We start from the raw sequence: 20,472 nt of genomic DNA on the forward strand, positions 1-20,472 counted from the left end.
TGGCTCACCAACAACTTTCCCTAACATGATTTCCAAGAGAAATTATTTTCCTCTGTGTATGTGTGTGTGTGTGTGTGTGTGTATGTGTAAGGAGAGAGGCAGGGAGAGGAGGAGTTGGGAGGTGGGGGAGGGGAAGGAAGACATAATTGAATGTTTTCCTGACATATGAGAGTTGAAATTTCAGGCTGTCTTTTATAACCCACTCTTTCTCACCACTCTGATCCAACCAATTCGTCTATTATGTATTTGATTTATTTTCCCATCCCTACTTCTACTTGGTTTGGGTCTTACGGGTTTTTGTCTGGACCGTTATATAGTCACTTCCAACATGGCTTCCTTGATACCAGTCTCTTCCTCCCACAATCAGTTCTGCACGTGATTGCACCTGAAATACAGCTTTTACTTCCTTGATCAAAAAGTTCCAGTGACCTCCTCACCAGGCCAGGCAGTAACTCTCAAATGTGAAGATGCTTCAGAAACTCCCCCATACCTTTGTGAAGTGCACATTCTAGGCGTTGGACCCAGGAACTTGCACAAAAAGCCAAAAATCCAGGCTTCTGTTGCATGATCTTCCAATTGCAGTAAACACAGGCCAGAGAGATACCAAGCAGGCAAGCTGGGCGTGAGTAGAGTCTAGATATGGGCTGGCACCATGCAAATGGGAATGGCCCAACCCCAGTATGAGACATGATAAGCATCCTGCACTCAACTCACCTGCCTATCTGGACTATCCCCACTTCTCCAAGGACATCTTGCACATTCCTGGCCCTGACACTTACTGGTTCTCGGGCTCCTCTGCCTAGGAGGCCCCTTGTCTAGCCTCCACTGATGAATTCCCACTTGGCTTCAAGGCCATCTCAGTTTAGTTTAACAAACCAATGCACATGGTACCACCCTTGGCTTGGGGGCACATGGTGCAAGCCAGAACTCAGGGTAAGTCTTCCCGACCCCTGGGGCGTGAAGCAGTTTCTCCTTTCACCTGGCGCACCTGTAGTTCACCTGCTTTGTGCCATCACATACTCCTGTGTTCTGCTTTGTCCCACTGAAGTTCTTCACGTGCCCTGTACACACTGTAGTCACATGTGACTGTCCCACAGAGCTGGCCACATAAAGCCCTCTCATATTGGTTTACTCCACGCTCCTTCCTAACTCACTCCTTCGCTGGGCTGCTAGTGTCAGGGTATTATTGAGATCAGAGACGCTGCTTCTAGGCCAGAAGCAAGTCAACCACTAAACACAATTTTTAAAGGAAGGGCATTTACTTTTTCATAATTTAATTGAAAATTCTATAGACATATTATTTAAAAGGCTGTATTTTTTTAAAAAAGAAGTTTCCAGAAGAACCTTGTGACCTAGTTGTAGACAACTGGGCTGTCACAGAAATGGTTTCAGACAAGTAATAATAACCTTATTACCTCATGGTGGGTGATTAACTGTCTATAAATGCATGAACTAAATCAAAATTTAGAGGCTATATTTTGAGATGTTGATGAAGAGTGGTCAAACTTAATTCTTAGGAAATTAATATCTCAAATTGATATTTTTTCTCTAGTCTGCTAAGAGGGATATTCTAATTTTAATCAGACACATTGGATTGGCATCTGAGGTGACATGAGTTACAACTAGAATATCAAATTGGAGATACAGCATATAACTTTCCCCATCATGTAGACTTCTGGTGATTCTGGTCATAAAAAGGATTTGAAAGTTGCCCCCTTACAATCCCAACTTGGGAGGTTTAAGCTTTCCAAGAAATGAGAGAATTACCTATACACAATGGAATACTATGCAGCCATAAAAAGGAATGAAATTTTGCCATTTGCAAGCAACATGGATGAACCTGGAGTGCATTATGCTAAGCGAAATAAGTCAAAGACTGTATTATCTCACTTATATGTGGAATCTAAAAAATACAACACACTAGTGAATGCATAACAAAAAAGAAACAGACTCACAGATATAGAAAAGAAACACCTGGTTACTGGTGGGAAGAACAGGAGAGGGGCAACATAAGGGTGGAGGAGTGGGAGGTACAAACTGTTGGGTATCAGACAGGCTACAAAGACATATTTATTGTACAACATGGGGAATGTGGCCACTATTTTGTAATAATTGTAAATGGAATGTCACCTTAAAAATTGTATAAACATTTTTAAAATAATCAATAAAAATGGCTTTGAAGAACTCAAAAAAAAAAAAAAAAAAGAGAGAGAGAGAGAATTACCAACACTAGAAGAACTCAAGCCAAAGACTGTTCACTAAAAGATGAAATGGTTCTATGATAAATCTTCATCGCATAACAAAACATACATTAACGTAAAAGATGGGTCTGCCCCAGTGACTGGGAGTAATAACCCTCAGCTCATATCAATACTGGGACTTGATAGATGCTTTCAATAACAACCTCAGCAGACTGGTGACGTTCAAGGAAGCATCTTTCATTCTGGATCAGATATACTCTACATTTAAATTCTTCTTTTGCGATTTTAACTACCGTTGAATAATCGTAGGGTAATTTTAGTGCCATGTTATTTCAGCTATTAGTCTTAATTTATTGAGATGAAGTGAAGACTTCCCATTTATCACTGGGGTTTTGCCACTGGCTGCTTTTCATTTCATGTGTGGCTGATCCCTGCAAAACAGCGTGATGTTCCAGCTTCAAAAGAAACTAGCTCAGACCCCCGAGGATTGCTGGATTTCCTGGACCTGGCTGGAGGGACAGTGGCTGAGGGTCCACAGAGACCTAGAACCAGCCGAACTCTATCTGTACACAGTAGGTGCTCCATAAAGAAAGAGGGCGAGAGCACCGTGTAGGAAGGGCCTCCTCTTTAGCAAAGACAGGTTTCCTTTGTAGGTTGCACAGCTACGCATGCAGCGAGGGGCTGCACTCACCACAACTTCCTGACCACCTTCTCCTCCTCGTGCAGGTACTTCTGCCTCTCCTGCTCCACCAGGACCCGCTGGCGCTGCACAGGGTCCTCCAGTCTCTTCATCGTCTCCATCACTTTGCTGCTGATTTCCAGCTCAGCCTTCTTCATCATTGCCCGCAGCAGCTCCTGGTTCTGCAGCTGTTGGACAAAGGAAATTGAGCTCCCTGGGCTCTGCCGGGTGGACACAGAGGTGCCGGAGCGCCCAGCAGTCCTCAGGAGTGAGTTTGAGTGAATAGCCCTGCAGCAGAATCTTTATTTCAATGAGAAACGGAAGGGAGCACAGACTGTATACAATATTGCTGCCTCAGCCAACATTCGAGTTTTAGCAGCCAGCTGACAACCAGACTTTCACGTCCGCGTCTGCAAAAACAGGATCCTTTCTCCACACTGGTAGTGCATCCTGGATGACGGATGTAAACTCTCACTGGCATGTTTTTATAAGAGCACCAGCTTTGGCTCAAACCCTAAACCCTGTCCCTGATGCACTGTGAGACTTTGGGCACATTCCTCTTGGTCTCCCATTCCTTATCTCTAAGGATCAAGACTCAGTTCTCTTGGTGGGGCTTAAATGAGTTACTGCTTGGTATAGAAAGGTTCTCACCCAATGTTGATTTGACTACGGACCATTTCAGCATATCAGTTAAAAGAGAATCTGTGTCCCTCTTGTTAATGGGTCCATGTACCAAATACCAGGTAATCCCAGACCATTAAAACACAAGATTTGATGTCAACAGAGGCAATGATAATGAACCCACATGAGCCCAAGGCTCTCAGCAATGAACTCATTTCCCTGCATTACACATAGGCTGCTTGCATACCTAAGGCCACAGTTTCCATATAATTTTCCACATAGTTTCCAGAGCACTCTTGTTACTCACCCCAGAGTGCAGGATGTGTGGGTTTGAATCCAGGCTTCGCAAAAATCTAGCCAAACACTTGAGTCCTGTTTCCAAGAAGGCATTAAGTGCTTCCCAGGGGCAGGATAATTTTCTGACAACACATACATCAAGTGAATTCATTCAATCGGCCTCAAAACCAATAATTATGTTATACCTATTACATCGTACCTAAGTTCCCCTGAAATTTCAATTAACCGTTATTGTTTCCTTCATTTTCTGGTTTCACAGATTGTGTGTCACATCCTAGGAGTGATGACATCTTTGTCAACCTATCCATTATCTGAGCCCATGGTAGGGGGAGATGCCATTGGACCGTGTTACTAGCCACTTGAAACCTCATCGTAGCTTCTATTTTCTCTGAATAAAGGTGAAAAAATTTCAAATGAGCCCCAAGCAGAGCCAACATCATGTTCCAGCATCAACACAGCACCGCGATCAACTGGCCATCCAACGAGAGACTGCCTGGGCCCATTTCCCAGTTTTACCACTTTGTAGCCGTGCAGTTGTGGGTGAATTATTCATCTCTCTGTGTCTCTCCATAAAAAAGCACAGTAATAGTCCTATCTCACAGGCTGGTAGTGGAAATTCTGTGAGGCAATGAAGTGCTTACCATAGTGCCAGGTGCAAACCTGGCCCTCAGTGCATATGATCTATTGTTATGAGGGAGCATAAACCTGGAGGGTGGGGCGTGCGGTTCTGCCTGGGAGGGAATCAAATAAAAACGTGCCACTCTTGGGTGACCTCCTCTAGATGACTCATGAGCAAGCTTGCACACTGTTCTTGCTAATAATGTCTTTTTATTGTGGTCTTAAAAAGAGTTAGTATATTGCTGAAAGGCAACACGTTTGGAGATGATGCACAGACGGCAACTTCCTCCCACAATCCCTGCAGCTACAGCTCCGCCCACGGAGCATGGCGGTCTGCTGCTTTCCCACAGTGCCAGCCTCCTCCCACTGCATGAAGCCAGCACCCTCTCTGCTCCAGCCACGTGACCATCCTTTCAGTTCTTCTGACTGGCCAACCCCCTTTCTGCCACAGGGACTTTGCACGTGTTATTCCCACCACCTGGTTAATTTCTGCTCTCCACGGAGTCTCCAGGACACAGTGCTTGGCACATAGCATGCAGTCAACAAATATTTATTGAATGTGTGAATTAAGTTAAGCAATAATGTTGGTAATAACAGACAATGAAGAACCCAAAATTCTTTCCTAGATGGTAGAAATACGGGGTGACCCATGGACTCAGATATGCCTTAAGCTCAGTGCTAATGCCCTGACTTGCTCTGAATACAGTTGTTGTGAAATACACACAGCAACACCAGCTGTTATCAAAATGGTTATCAAATTCAGTGCCATGTGTCAGATCTTCCAGACCTACTTTCTTTGGGGCTTTGGGGGGTGAATGGTAATGGATATGAAAGGGACAAATAAATAGATGATTAAATGTGTTTAAACGTGACTGACTCCTAGGTCCATCCCTGGGAGATTCTGACTTAACTGGGCTGAGATGCAGGCTTGGCATTAGGAATTTTTTTTTTAAAGTCCCCAGATGATTCTGATGTGACACCAAGGGTGAGCATCATGGTCTAAGAAAAGGGTTCTTGAGTGGATAGGTATCACTGTGCTGTGAGCTGTGTGGGACAGTCCTGTGCAGCTAACCCTCATGCCCAAATCTCACATACAAGCTCGAATAAAGTTATGGTCCAGTCAGCAGTAGATAATGACAGTGGCTGTCAAGCTGGAAATGATTCCTAGACTATTTCAAATTCTTGAAATTTGAAAGATGGGAGATGTGAGGCCCTGAGAGATTAACTGACTTGTTCAGAGTCACTCAGCAATTGCAGGGTAGAATCAGTTTAAGAACCATGTCTTTCAAATTCAATCCAGTAACTTTCCAATCACCATCTGCTAAATAGGGAGTACTAGACAGCAATGTGTTTTATTCCCAGCCACAAGCAGTTTCTGGCACACGGTAGGTACCCAATACGTATTTGCTAAATGAATGACAATACAGTTGACCCTTGAACAATGCAGAGGCTAAGGGTGCCTACTCTCTGCGCTGTCAAAAATCTGGGTATAACTTTACAGCTAGCCCTCCATATCTGCAGTTCCGCATCTATGGATCCAATCAACCGTGGATAGTATGTATAATGTTCCTGAGAAGCCTATGGACATATCAGAAGAACCCAACTGCGTGTAATATGCAAATTATTCAACTGGTTAACATGGTCAGATCACATTCACATTACTGCACTCAATGGGGAGGCAGGGAGAGACTTGACTGGAGTTGCAGGCTGTATGATCCTCCTTTCCAGAAAGAGAAGCCTACCAGAGCCAGCTAGAGAGAGACTAAAAAGCGAATTTTCCATAGCACACTGGGTGGCGCACAGGCAACAATGAGTTAATCATGAAGGAATAAAGATGTGTATAGGCTCTTTCCACTGTCCCTTGGTCCCCCACCCTCCCCACATGGCATTCTTGCTACTGTCTCCAGGACTTCCTCCCAGGGTGTGTAAAAAGCCACGCTGAAGGCAGGATGTGGATCAACATCTCTCACTAAGTGTTTCAAATAAATTAGTCACCAGCACTTCAAATCGTTACATTTATTTTTGCTTAGCAGGGATTCTAAATTTCAAACAACTTTAAAAAAAAAACTATTAAGGTATAGTTTACAGACAGTAAAATGTACCTATTTTGAGTGCTCAGATCAATGAGTTTCGACAAATGTATACACCAATGGAAGCACCACTAAGAAGGTGGACAACGTGTTCTCACCCTAGCGAATCCCTTCATGACTCTCTGCACTCCATCTCCCAACCCCCAGCTCATGGAAACCACCCATCTGCTTTATATCCCGCTACACTTAGTTCTTCCTGTTCTAGAAAGTCATACAAATGGAACTGTGCAAAGTGAATCTGTGTCTGGCTTCTTTCCTTCAGTATCTATTATTTTTGAGATCCAGCCATGCTGCTGAGAGTTTCAGTAGTTCATTCTTTTTCACACTGAGGGGTATTCTAAATTCCATACATGTAGATTTGATTCTGGTGATCTTGCTTACATTCATTTATTTCTGATAGCATGTTTTTGATTTGATAGGTACACAATCACGACTGCAAAGTCACTTGTGAGTAATGCCAATTACACTTTTAACTTTCCCATCCATACGCCTTTTCTTTCCTTTTCTGGCCTTCCTGCGCTTGCTAGGACATTCCGTACAGAGTTAAGCAGAAGTGACAGGAGGCTTCTTTGGCCTTGGTCCTGACTTTGTAGGAAGTATGGTCGTGTTTTACCATTAACTATAATGTTTTCTGTAGAATTTTCAGACACCCTTTATCACGTTAAGGACATTTCCTTCTATTACAAGAGCGCTGAGTGTTTTTTATCATCGGTATTGAATTTTGTCACATTTTTCTGCATTTATTGAAATATAATTTTTCTCCTTTATTCTGCTAAAAGGTCAAATACATTGATTCTTTTTTTTTTTTCATATTAAAACAGTCTTGGACTTCTGGGATAAAATCCAGGATAACGTATTATCCTTTTTATAAACTGCTGGATTCAATTGCTAATATTTTATTAAAGTTTTCTTCCATATATTTTCATGAGGCATATTGGTCTGTGGCTTTCTTTTCTTATAATACCTTTGACTGGTTTTGCTTTTAGTGTAATGCTGCCTTCATAAAATGAGTTGAGAAGTGTCCTCTATTTTCTGAAGGAGCTTTTTAATTTCACTGGTTTAAAGCTGTCATTCCATTTTTTTTTACTTAACTTCTGTCTCTGTCTCTGAGAAGTTAATTTTTTTGTTTTGTTTTTCAGTGTTCTTATCTATGGTTCTTTGTATGTAATGTGTCCCCCCACTTCCCTCCAGCTGCTTGTAAGATGTATCTCTTTATCCTTGGTTTTTAGCACGTTGATTACAATATGCTTTAATGTGGTTCCATAACTGCTTATCCTAGGAGCTTGACTTTTTTTGGTCTGTGGATACAGAGCTTTCATCAAATTGGGAAAAATTTAAGCCATTATTTCTTCTAGTAATTTTCTCTTCCCTTTTGACCACCTAATATTGTTCCAAAAATCATTAAGTTTCAGTTCATTTTCTGAACAGCCTTTTCCTTCTCTATCCTTCAGTTTGGACACCTGGAATGCTGTGTTTTCAAGCTGACTGATATTTTGTTTCAGCTGTGACTAGTATTCCATTAAGTCTGTTCAGATGTTGTGTTTTTCAGCTCTTGAAAGCTCCACTTAGATACTTTTAACATCTTCTATTTTCCGTCTCATTGTGTTCATGTTTCTCTTTGAATCCTTGAGAATTATCATAGCTGTTTAAAAAGCTCTTGCTGGTGATCCCATGATCTCTGTCATTTCTGATTGGTTTCCAATGACAGATTTTTCTTAAGGTTATGGGTCACATTCTTCAGCATCATCACATGTCTAGTCACTTTTGATTGGATGCTGGGCATGGAATTCTGGATTTTGTTTTTTTCCTTTACAGATTTTGGACTGTCTTTGGCAGACAGTTCAGTTCCTTGTGGATCATTTTTATTTTTTTGGAAGCTTGTGTTTAAGCTTTCAGAGTGAATAGCCTTTACTCTAAAGCTAGTTTAGTCCTAAGACTAAAGCATAGCCCTTCTCTGAGCACCACTGAATGCCCCAGGGAATCAATAAACCCTCTTTACTCTTGCTGGTCAAGACACAAACATCTCCCCGCCGGGTGTGAGTTCTGGGAATTTCTTAGCTTGCAGCCTCCCACTTCGTGCCTGGCTTAGTGGTCTTTCACAATACACATGCGTGGCTTCTTAGTCGACAAGAGAGCCACAGATTTACATCATTCTTTCTCCACAGAGCTGCCTCTTACTCGGCACTTCACTCCAAAAATCCTAGCTTCTTCAGCTCTTTACCTTCAACTCAGTCGGATGGTCAGTGCGCTGTTGGGGTTATGCCTCTGCATCACGATCTAAAAACTGTCCCCAGACAGAAAGCTGAGGCGTTTATATGTTTCACCTCCTTTCTTTCCATTCTTCTAAGGATCACACTCCTGTGCTGTCTGTTGTCCAGTATCTGAATAGAGTTGTTTCATACATTTATTTATTTTTCGGTGTTCTAGCTGTCAGTGGTAGGAAGGCAAGTACGGTGGCATTGATCCCTTCACCTCTGGAAACTTGTTTATTGTAAATGCCGTGCCTTGACATTTTTATAAAAATAAACAGAAATAACGTTTTTGGCTATTAAAAGCTGAACTGGACCAAATAAGTTATCCATATCAACTTCATTGAGAAGATAGGAAATGGCCTAAACCTAATTCCACCCACCTCAAGATGGACATGTCCCTCACATACTCATCTTGATTTCTTAGGTAACGTCTATCAGTCTTGCCAGTTTAATTGAACTGATTTTGCTGTTCAGCAGTGACAGTGAACAGTGGTTGTGCCACAAATCAGGAAGTTTCATGATGACAGCCCATCCCCAGAATGACTCCTGACCACTTGGGTTAACTCCCTAGGCTGAGGGAACAAGGAATAAGATGCCTGTTCACAACCACATGTTACCTGGGAGATGTTACCCCATCTTAGACAGTCCCTGTGTGCAGGTCTGTTGAGGGCTTGGTACATTGTCTGGCAGCCTGATCGTCAAGTCCTGTGCTAGTTCCATTTATTATTCCTGCCTGCTAGGGGAAAACACTCCTCTTGCATGCTTTTCTCAGGGATACACTTTCCCATGACCGTTATTTTTAATGTCAGAAGATAAATGAGACTCTGGTGCATTTCTGTGAGGCACTAGCTTATAAAAAGACACCTTAAGACTACGGTACTGAATTATATCATTTCAAATACTAAGGCTCTGTGTACTGCTATGTTTCTTTTTTATGTTGCTGTTTTACCTCCTCCCTCTCTTGGGAAGACATAGTAGATTCTCAGTAGTCTTAAAAATGGAACAGTAAGTTCAGAAATAATCCAATTTTTAATTTATCAGGAAGCAGGAGATAAAGGACCAAGAAAAAACTGTGGGAACTAGAGATGTAGGAAATAGCTGTTCTCTCTTCATGCCAAGTCTCATCTAGCCCCCAAGGAACTTGAACCATCTCTTCCAGAAAGTTCTCTCTCCCCTCAACCCACAGAGAGGGACAGAACTGCAGCCACTTTGGTGGATACTCAGTGACCCTGGTAAAATCCAAGTATTGTGGCATTTTGGGGAAAAAAAGATGTAGCTCATCACTTTTTTTTTTTTCTTCCCTAAATCATATTAGAAAAGGTAATAGACAAAAAGACGATCATCTTTTGAAGGGTCCATTTGTTAGATGTAAGACCTTCACCTGTCTCTCTTTCCATTGCTATCAGCTAACTGCAGGTGCAATTCTTACCTTGGGGCGGGAACATAACAAAATAAAGGGTCCATATGGCTCTGGTGTCAGTTATGACTAAGCAGAGAACACGTCTGATTAGCCAGTGGGAATGAGGCGCATATTTAGCATCTGGGCTTTGAAGTCACTGAGTGTGTTTTTCACGTTTACAGGGTGTTTCTGCTTCTCTCCTTCTAATAGCTGACTGAGAGCTCAATTTCCAAGAGGCATCTCTTGGACTACGGACTGAGTGTTCACAGTATCTGAGAACAGCAGTTCTCACCCTGGAACATTCTAGAACCACTAGTGCCTGGCTCTTGATCCACACTAACAAAGTCAGACTCTGGCAGTGGTGTTCAGGTATCACTGTTTCTATGAAGGGCCTCAGGTGATTCTCCAGGGGTTAAGAATGGGTCCCTTAGGCTAACACTGCATGGGAGACCGGAGAGCAGGGAGTTTTAATAACCTTGATCATCTTCTCAGGCTGTCCATCTCCCTCTACATTTCCCCCCCTATTTAAATCCACCCACCCCACTGTGTCTACATCAAATTCCTCCTTCTGAGAATAATCCATCAATCCGGCAAATGAAATGCTCAAATAGGATGTGCTTTACAGTCTAGGATTTTCCCGTTGATTTAATTATCTCATTACTGGAGCCGGCTGCCAAGCACAGACTCATTTGTTTTCACTATTTTGTAACACAGTTCAAGGAACATCTGAATTTCTACTTCAATTTTGGTTCTTTTGAGACTCTCCCAGAGTTCCGTAGGTCTCTGATGGTAGCTCTGCTATTGGGCTTACAATTACTTTGGGGTTGCATTTTACTTTTGGCGTATAATGCATGTGCTGAGATGGCTTCATTATTCCAAACTGGTTTTGTCTTAAGCAGACTCCCCTGAAAGCAGGCTGGGGTACAGAGGATACAGAGACTGGGGCAGAAACAAGAGCATCCAGGCTAGGAATCAAAGCTCCCCCTTCCCCGCACGTCTACGCTTTAGACCTGCACCAAAGCCCGAGCTCAAGAGCATGCCTGCTCTGTGTTCCTTCCTCCAAAAACCCGGAAAGCTGACCAGCTTCAGGGCAATAAAGGAACTTGTGTGGTTAAGGGAGTGTCCCACACTGGACTGGAGAGCCTCTTTGTTTGAGAAGCTCTGATTCTGCAGCTGAGCCTCCCCAGTTCAAGGGTTACAAGGAGTGGCAAGTTGTGGGAGACCCCTCCCTCCCAGCCAGCCCCTGGCAGGGTGATGCCACAGCCCACACATCGCCCCCTGGGTATCAAATTCACCACACTTCACGGGAGGGGTCGTATTTACAGCCATTCCATCTCCACCCCCACACCAACAAATGCTCGCTTTTGAAAGCAGTAGGTACTCCTACATAAACGACACTTTCAGAAAGATTTGTGCGCCCACCTAGGAGCGCACAATTTCCAAATGGCCAGCAGGTGGCACTAAAAGGCAGGAGTGGCGTGAGATGGGGTTTAACCTCCAAAACCCCCAGGTGAGAAGCTGGGAGCCCACTGACCCTCTCTGGCCTGCAGAGTATGAAATTACTGATTTTTAAATTACTTTCCAACATTTTTAGAATGATTACAGATATTTCATATGAAACATCTATTTCCAGATTCTCCTGAAATATTGAAACACCTAGAAACACTGGCCTCTTCCACCCGATTAAGAGCTACCTGGAGCTGAGGGGTGACTGTCCTTTAGAGGAGCCAACTTGCCATTGTCCCTCATCCACTCACTCGTTAAGTTACCGCCTGGACACTGTGGGCATTGGACTTGGTCACTCTGCACACATCTTTGGCCCGACCTGTACACTATTTCACTGCAAAGTGTCTTTAAAATCGCAAAGCAAGGAGAAGCAATTATAAAGACTGGGGCACTTCCTCGGTGACATGGTTCAGAAGAGGATTTAAGTGAATTTGCATGAGATGTCCGAGGAGTGTGGGACGTTGCCTGAGAGACAGTAGCTTTTGGAGATCTGGGCAGTGTGATCTGCGATGGGACCTCAGGGCCAGCTCTCAGGCTCCCCTCCCTTCTGTAGGTACAGGGCAAGAGGAATTCACCTTCTTAGCTTTAATTAGGCGGTGAAAAATTCAGGGCACAAGTATTAGTGAACTGAAGAGGGAAAGCAGCTGTGGTTTGAAGCCATTTCCTCAACGGACTCACGGGCACCAGAGCCTGCATCCCACTGAGGATGCCACACCTGTGTGGCTGCTATGGGCTCCTGGGTGTGTTTGCCTTTTACCAACATCTGGACTATGAGCATCTCCAAGTCAAGGAGGATGCCTGGGCACAGTACAAGCCAGCACTACATCCTTAATGACTAACCTGCCACCAAAGGCAGGGAGGCGTGAGGCTGATACACGAAGAAGCAGACATATAATCTCATGAAGAGATACACTCCCCCAGTTCCTTATTGCTTTGAACTGGGACACACGTTATCCCGCCTTGTCAGATTTATGGGATTTGTTCACCAAGATTTGTGATATGAAGGCTCACTTTCCCCTGCCCTCTGATTGCCATGTAGTTCATATATTCCTCAACAACGGGAAAAGGGTAAGGAGAATAATGTGAAACACACACACACCATCCAAATAAAATGCAGATTTTTTTCTCAAATCAGCCATGATGGCTTCTTTTCCTTCTGAATTCATCCTCTGATCCAAACTCCTACTTCTAAATGCATCATGGTTCCTTGCAAAAAACAAACAAACAAAAAAAAACCCCCCAAAAATCCCTTAGCTGCCTACAGCACCTTTGCACATGCTCACTGAGGAAAAGCAAAGAGCCAAACACTATTAAGCAGGAAGTCATAACTGGCTGTTCGAGTGCTCCATGGGGCTCCTCTCCTTTAGCTCTCCTCCAAAAACCAGATGTTTAATGTTTTTTTCATGTGCAAAAGCGTGCACAGCTTAAAGAAGAGGGTATAGATAAATTATCATTGCAGCAGAAGGCTCTAGAGAAAGAGTGTGTGCAAAAGAGGAAACCAGGACATCATGGTGCCTGCATCCTGGTCCTCAGTTATCCCAGTGAAAGGATGGTGGATGAAGCCCGGGAAGATTCTGTGGGGCTAGGGATGCAGGAGGAGGCGGACGGGAGGAGGAGAAAGCTGACTTTGGGCAGCTAAGTAAGAGGATGCTGTCCACAGGGGACAAGGTCTGTACCTGGAGCTGTCGCATCTGCTGGAGCTGAAGCCTGAGTTCGGCCACACTCCGCCTCATGTCCAGCAGGCTCAGATGGACGGCAGAGGTGCTGGCAGGCGGGAGCTGGCTGAGTGTCCCCGAGGACTCCAGGGCGCCGAGAGTCTTCCCGCCGGGAACTTGGGGCGTTCCTATGAGAAAAGAGCAGCCCTGAGAATGGCAGAAAGGAAAGTCGAAGCTGTGAGCCGCATCCCAGTACAGATGACTGATAACCCTGAAAATGCCTCTTTCCTTCACTGTGAAAAAAAAAATTTTTTTTAAATGATGTTAGTTTTCTCTAAAGGGCCAAAAGAAGTAATTGGGTTTAAATAAATTATGGAATGGTGATGCAATGTTATAATATGCAGTCTGTAAATGTCATGTTCCAGAAGTCTGGTGCTATAGGAAGGCAGATCACAGAGCAGGATGTACAGCATGACGTCGTATTAAGGAAGCTGTCTGTCTGTCTGTCTGTCTATCCATCCATGCAGCTTCTTTAATAAACACACAGATTTGCATAGAGAAAAGATAAATGTATATATGACAAAGTGTTAAAAGTAACTCTACCTGGTAAGTATTCTGTGAGTTTTATGTTTTTATATTACTCCTTTTTGTACTTGTGAATCTGTATAGTAATATAATTTTATAATAGAAAAAAGAATTTTAAAACTCTGGGCCCCAACACAGGGTGCTAATGTGACTGCTCCCTGCAGGCAGATGTACCCCAAGAACATGCACTCTTAGTTCTGGGCAGAGATCTGGCTGAGCACCAAGTGGAAACTAGTAACAATTGGGTACTCTCCTGAATCCCTTCAGGTTTCCAGACCTCTGCACACATCTCTTTGGGTGAAAAAAATCATGCATGAAGTGAATATTCTTTAGGAGAAGAATCAAAAAAGGCAGCAGAATGAAACTCTGCCTAAACTCTTCCCAAAGTTTTGTCGCTGCCATAAACTTTGCTTCCTGAGTCCAACTTAAACAATCCTCATGTATTTCCCAAGTCCATCTGGGCAGGGCCTGATTTGAGCAAGTTTGCTTTAAAAATGCCCCCAAAAGGGTCCCGAGTAGCAGTCACAGGATCAGCAGGGTGTGGGAATCAAAAGGAGATGCTATCTCCTTTTTAGGGCAACACAATTTTAAGGAGCAGGCTTCAAGCAGAGAAGCAGACAAGGAATCTGCAACACATATACACATACACAAACACACATCCATACACAAACACACACATCGGAAGGCCTGTTTCAGCTCTTTCCTGTAAGATACAAAGTGGAAGGTTTGCAAGAGTCTAGGCTGACCTTGCACGACAGAACCCTTTTGTTGCTTTGTGTACCTGGAGTTATTACAAAGTAGCGGCCCCTCTTCCTGTCTTTCCTTTCCCAGAACACACAGCCTTGCAGGCCTGACTGAGTGGCTGCTGTGGCTATGGGGGGCTGTGCCGGTGAGCGAGGACTGCCCCCAAACTCTCTGCTTACTTGCTTGGTCCCAGCAATGCCAACGGAGAGCTGATGGAATCCCAGATTCCTCCTCCTTGGGTGCCCGTCCCCAGAGAACCGGTCTCCCAGCAATCACGACCCCCTTGCAGAGCAAGCCCCAGCAGACCAGACAGGGAGCCTTCAGTTATCTTTATGAGCCCAACTGGCCACTCCTGTCATCACCAGTTGTGCCTCTGACCAACTTTGGGCCATTACCACTCCCTTCCACCAGAATCAAAATCACCCTCAGAAGAGCAGGATTTGGCATCCCTGCAATTGTCCCCAAAGAGTGTTCTCCAACTGCGAAGGTCCTCAGTGAAAGGCTGTGCAGAGACGTTTCCTGTAACAGCAGCATGTCTGAGTTAACACAGCACCTCGGATCAAGTGTTCTCAGGGGAGAACAATAAACCGAAAGTTTTCCTTTAACATGCATGCACGCGCACACACACTCACATCACACAACATCATTTCCTTAAGGTACTTCTCCAACAAAGACGACACTGCACCAGCTGTCCTATTTGGTGCAGTGGTCCCCGGAACACACCTTCTGTGCACTTCATGGCCTATTCTTCCTCCTGCCAGGTCCGCTCATAGGTAATTTACTTCAGTCGGGGTACACCCTGATGTAGTCTTACTACATACAGATTTGATGGGAATTTAATATGTCCTTTTGCGATTGAAAGAACATGGGTTTTAGGGTTGGCCAGACTGGCTGTGAAACTTACCAGCTCTGTGGCTAACATCTTCCTAGGGTTATGTGTTTAAATGGCATAATACACTAAAACACATGGTACGCCTTTGAAATGGGAGGCTCCTTCTGTTCTCTTATGTCCACGGTAAGCCAAATATTCCTAAAGGAACAGGAAGGCTGGGTTTCCCTTTCTCATGTACCCTTGGCCAAATGAGCGCCTTGCAATAATTCTGCATCCTTGTCTACAGAACAGCAATAATAGTTCTTGTCGCTCACTTCCCAAGATTATGGAAGAATTAATATATTTTGCACACTGTACAAGGCTGCTATGGCAACGAAAGCCCTGTGGACCACATGTAGCCCTGACACATTAGAATGAGAAAGACCAAACCCAGCAGAGACCCAGGGGAGCAAACACATGTGCATGTTGCCGGTGGCACTGCAAATTGGCTCAACCTTTCCTAAGTGAAAACTGGCAGTGTGTCGCCAGTGCTACTCAGCTTTTTGTCCCTTTGGACTTACTGATTCCACCTGGGGCAATGCATCCCAAAGAAATTACGCCTGCTCCTTCCCCCATGCTTCGAAAAAGATACTTGCAAAGTTGTTCAAAACAGAGAAATGAAACAACCTACGTTTCTTTAAAGAAGCTGGGGCTCCTTAACACGAAAAGATGAGATACAATGACAGGTTGGTGGAGCACGTTGATGGGGTCACATGTGGACAGATGTGTGTTCAGTTTCCACATCTAGAACATGGGAATAATAAGTGTACCCATCCCATGAGGCTGCGTCAGGAGTTAATGAGTCCATGCGTGAAAAAGCACTCAGAACAGTGCCTGGCACTTAGGAAACACTCTTTAAATGCTTCCTGAAGTAATAATAATTGTAATTACATTAATTATAATTATATTTATAATTTATTATTATTATTATTATTATTATTATTATTATTATTATTATTATTATTATTATTATTATTATTATTATTATTATTTCTAGAATAGAATCCAGAGGAATGGAATGCTTTAGTGTTTGGTAGCTTCATTCCCCCCCAACTTCATTAATTTTTTTTTTTTTTGCTGGCCCATGATATATTTTTATATATATGTTTTTTATTGAAGTACAGTCAGTTTACAATGTTGTGTCAACTTCTGGTGTACAGCATAATGCTTCAGTCATACATGAACATACATATACTTGTTTTCATATTCTTTTTCACCATAGGTGACTACAAGATATTGGATATAGTTCCCTGTGCTGTACAGTATAAACTTGTTGTTTATCTGTATTAGATAAAATTGACATATAACACTGTGTAAAGTGTAACTTTAAGGTGCACAGTGTGTTGATTTGATACATTTACATGTTGCATTACTGTCTTCCTAATGCACCCATTCCATCCCGTCACATAATTTCCATTTCTTTCTTGTGGTAAGAATATTTAAGATCTATTCTCTATTGGCAGCTTTCAAGTGTATAGTGCAACATTGTTATCTATAATCAGTACATTCTGGTCCCCAGAACTTACTCACCTTTTAACTGGAAGTTTGTACTTTTCGGCCAACATCGCCCATGTCCTCCACCCCCAGGCCCTGGCAACCACCAGTCCACTCTCTTGTTTCTATGAGTTCAGTAAGGGCCCCTTTCCCCCCATGAGTTCATAACAGATCAGAAAATAAATGAATACATATCTCCAAAGCAAACTGGCAACTGCTCTGAAGACAGGTTCAGCAATTTCCATGAAATAATTCTCTGGCCGCAGCCAAGGTCACTGAACGATTTCTAAGTAAACCAACAAATTCCAGGAGGACTGGGGAGGCTGGAAGACCAGCCCTGCTGGCTTTACAGCTGAAGCGCCTGAACTTCGTGCAGAACCAGGACCAACAGATGTCTCAACTTAAGTCCCCAATTCTGTTCTCTCCACCACGTGGCACCACACTCTGTGGCTTCCCCAAATGAGGGGTTTCACCCAACTTGCCACATGCTTCCTAAGTAATTCAGTAGCCAAACATGTCCCTGGTAACAATTTCTACTTCTAACCCAATGGAAGGGAAGACTTCATATTCTTGACAGAGGCCCACCTTGAGCCTGCAGGATAAGATCTACATCCAAGAAACCTGGATACCAGGAAAGTCCACAGGAAATATAACTGAGGCTCCCTAGTGGGGGGAGGAGGTGCTGGCATCTAAAAGGAGGCCCAGGTTCAAGGACACCTGTTCCTGCCTGGACCCCTGATGGCCGCCTATCAGCTCTTGCCCCTTCTCAACCAGTCACATACTGCAGCTGGGCTGAGACCCTCAGTGTAGAACCTTCCAACGGCTTCCCTCTGCACTCAGAATAGTAACTAAATTCCTCACCAGGGCATTTGCACTGGCTCTGCTCCCTACCTGGATGGCTTCTCCCCAAACCTCATCCTTTTGGCCTCCGTTTGTGTTACTTCCTCAGGGAAATGCCGTTGGTGGAGGCTAGACCTGTTGGTTAAATATGCATCCTGCACTTTTTCTGAACACTCAACACACATGTACAATTACCCATCCCAGATCCATCTTCTGCATGCGATTAGGAGATAGGCAGCCCCGTCTGAGTGATGCCCACTGTTCTTGCCCGAGACCAGGTATTTGTTGGATTTATGGCCTCATAAATGAATAAATGAGTAAGTGAATGAACGAATGAAGACTAAAGGGAGAGGACTGAGGGGATCAGGCCCCCTGAATTAATGACTCATCTGGAATTGCAGTATAAAGCAGGGAAGGAGTGGTGGAGTGGTGAGTTATCCCAGATGACTTAGGCAGAGATTAATAGGTCTGGAAGCAAGCCCGGGTGCGTCAAAGGCAGCCTCCTGGCCTCCTGCTGCTCCGAAGAACACTTACCTGCACCGTCTGTGTGGTTCTTACTGGCTGCGGTTTTCATCATTTTCTCGCTGAATAAAAGAAAAAGAGAGTCATCTCTCCCGTCTCTGAAATGCCTTTTCCCCCTTTCCACCCACTATTCTAAGCGATCAGCAGCAGCTAGTGATGGGATTAAGCAATGAAGGTATTTCAGCATCAGCACCACTAGTGGCCAGGATGGAAGAGGCTTCCCTGGTGTGCAGCTGACACCGCTGGTGGAATGCAGCTGAGGCGCACTCGTAACCTTCAGATGATGGAGGATGTGGAGATGCGTGGATGGAGGGTGCAGCCACTGCGCAGTGGTCCACGAAGCCACATGCACTGGGAAGCCCATTTACCCTTCTTGGGCCAAAGTGTAACCTTCGACCAAGAATTACCAGAAACAAACAGACAGACAAACAAACCATGATTCATAGAGATGTGGATATTTTCAGCCTTGAAATGATTATGAGAAAACGATTTGAATGAATGAATTATCTTAATAATTAAAGAGAAACAGATTGAATTATTTTGAATCAGCTTGCTTTCTTCTTTTTTTACCTAGACGCATCTTTGCTATTACTTGTAAGGGGCCCTTTAAAAAGCGCAGACTGAACAAGGCCAGTTAAACTGGCAATCTGTTTCTCCATGGCTTGCATCCTCTCTCTGTAAAACAAGAGAATTGTTTGTTAAAGCTCTGTTGACTTTCAGACTGGTCTGTCTAGGTGAACGATCATCTGAGGGTTATAAAGGGTTCCACCTAGGAGGCCACCAAAGTTCACCCCAACTTGGCTTGGGGAAGCTACAGAGGCTGCAAATCCATGCTGAGCTCAAGATTTGATGATCAGAGTTTAGTATTAACCCGGTGATCTCACTAAAGACACTGGACAGACCAGCAGATGCCACGTGGAAAACAGAAAAGCTTCTCCCTTGGAAGTAATTCTTTGTGCATCTTTGTGTTTTTGAGCCTTTCTGCCCTGCTTTTGCTGTTTGACCCCTGCACCAGCGGGGTCCTAGGCCAGCGAGGGCCCCATGGCAAACACTTCTGAGCTGCAGTACCCCCCACAGCTGGGAGGCTGCTGACCGATTTTGATGTAAAGGATGGAGACGTTCGTTGTATGTATAGAGCAAAACTTGTTTGACCGCCCAAGAGCAACACAAGTGGATGTCTCTTTAAGAGCACAAAGAAGTAGGGTTGAAATCAATCTTACTTGAGGGTAAAGGGTATTCAAACCCATGTCATGGGAACCTGGGGCTTTTTCAGGATGAAGCAGAAAACAAATGCCCCTAACAACTTGGTTATTTCAAGCCATGCATGAAAACTCTTCCCAATTTTTAAATTATGCACACAGACACCACGCCTGTCTGGTCAGGGCTCTCTAATGCTACACACGCTTTATCTGGCTTTTGAAACAGGCTCACACTTTCGGGCCTCAGTCAATGGCAGTGTCATGGAACCATTCCTGTTATTTGTAACACATCATAAAATCACCACAACAGACTGACCTCTGCTAAGTGCAAAGGTCAGGACACACATCGTGGCACGTGAATTCAGTTATCCTCACTTGGTAGTTTAAGGCAATAAAAGAAGAGGGGAGAACAGTCAGAACAGTGTGGACGCCTGAATTACCATTGGATCCCATCAGCAAGTGTCTAGTCTGAGCCTGAGACAGAGAAGGGACACCACTCATCACTGGGGGGGGGGGTGTCCTCTATCCCATTGGCCTCTTGCAGTGGGAGCAAGTGACACTTTCTGTGCTACACTCAGCAAATTCAGACATTGTGGCTTTTAAATATAAGCCAACTACTTTATCTGGGGCCCCGTGAAAAAAAATCATGGTGGCCTGTTCTTTCACTAGAAAAAAATAATGGGCTATGGGTTATGTTGGATTTCATGAGAGATGCTGTATCTGTATCTTGAACTTCATGGCAATCAAGAGCATTTTCAAGGGTAATTTTGTTCATACACAACTTACTGGGCTTTGCGTTTTGCCTTGGGAATATAACCTTTAGTGCCATAGAAAACATTCAGATTAATTTCCAAATGATAAGCTTCTGATTCCAGAGTTCTATGCATTTTCTTTAGTTT

General features: G+C 43.9%; 1 protein-coding gene across 18 annotated transcripts in view; it reads right to left on the reverse strand.

The window, feature by feature from the left end:
* KIAA1217 (KIAA1217 ortholog) overlaps nt 1–20,472 on the reverse strand; it is a 673,163-nt gene that overhangs the window by 22,890 nt on the left and 629,801 nt on the right. For 15 of the 18 annotated variants that reach the window (XM_074358470.1, XM_074358469.1, XM_074358472.1 and 12 more), the window contains 4 exons: nt 18,945–19,049; nt 18,387–18,436; nt 13,340–13,506; nt 2,893–3,068 (listed from right to left, as the gene is read on the reverse strand). In XM_074358470.1, coding sequence (XP_074214571.1) covers nt 2,893–3,068; nt 13,340–13,506; nt 18,387–18,436; nt 18,945–19,049 — 498 coding nt within the window. The remainder of the gene's footprint in view (nt 1–2,892; nt 3,069–13,339; nt 13,507–18,386; nt 18,437–18,944; nt 19,050–20,472) is intronic. The other 3 variants (XM_045505033.2, XM_045505031.2, XM_045505041.2) reach the window with 1 other exon arrangement.

The sequence above is a fragment of the Camelus bactrianus genome, chromosome 35 (genome assembly GCF_048773025.1).
Source record: "Camelus bactrianus isolate YW-2024 breed Bactrian camel chromosome 35, ASM4877302v1, whole genome shotgun sequence".
NCBI lineage: Eukaryota > Metazoa > Chordata > Mammalia > Artiodactyla > Camelidae > Camelus > Camelus bactrianus.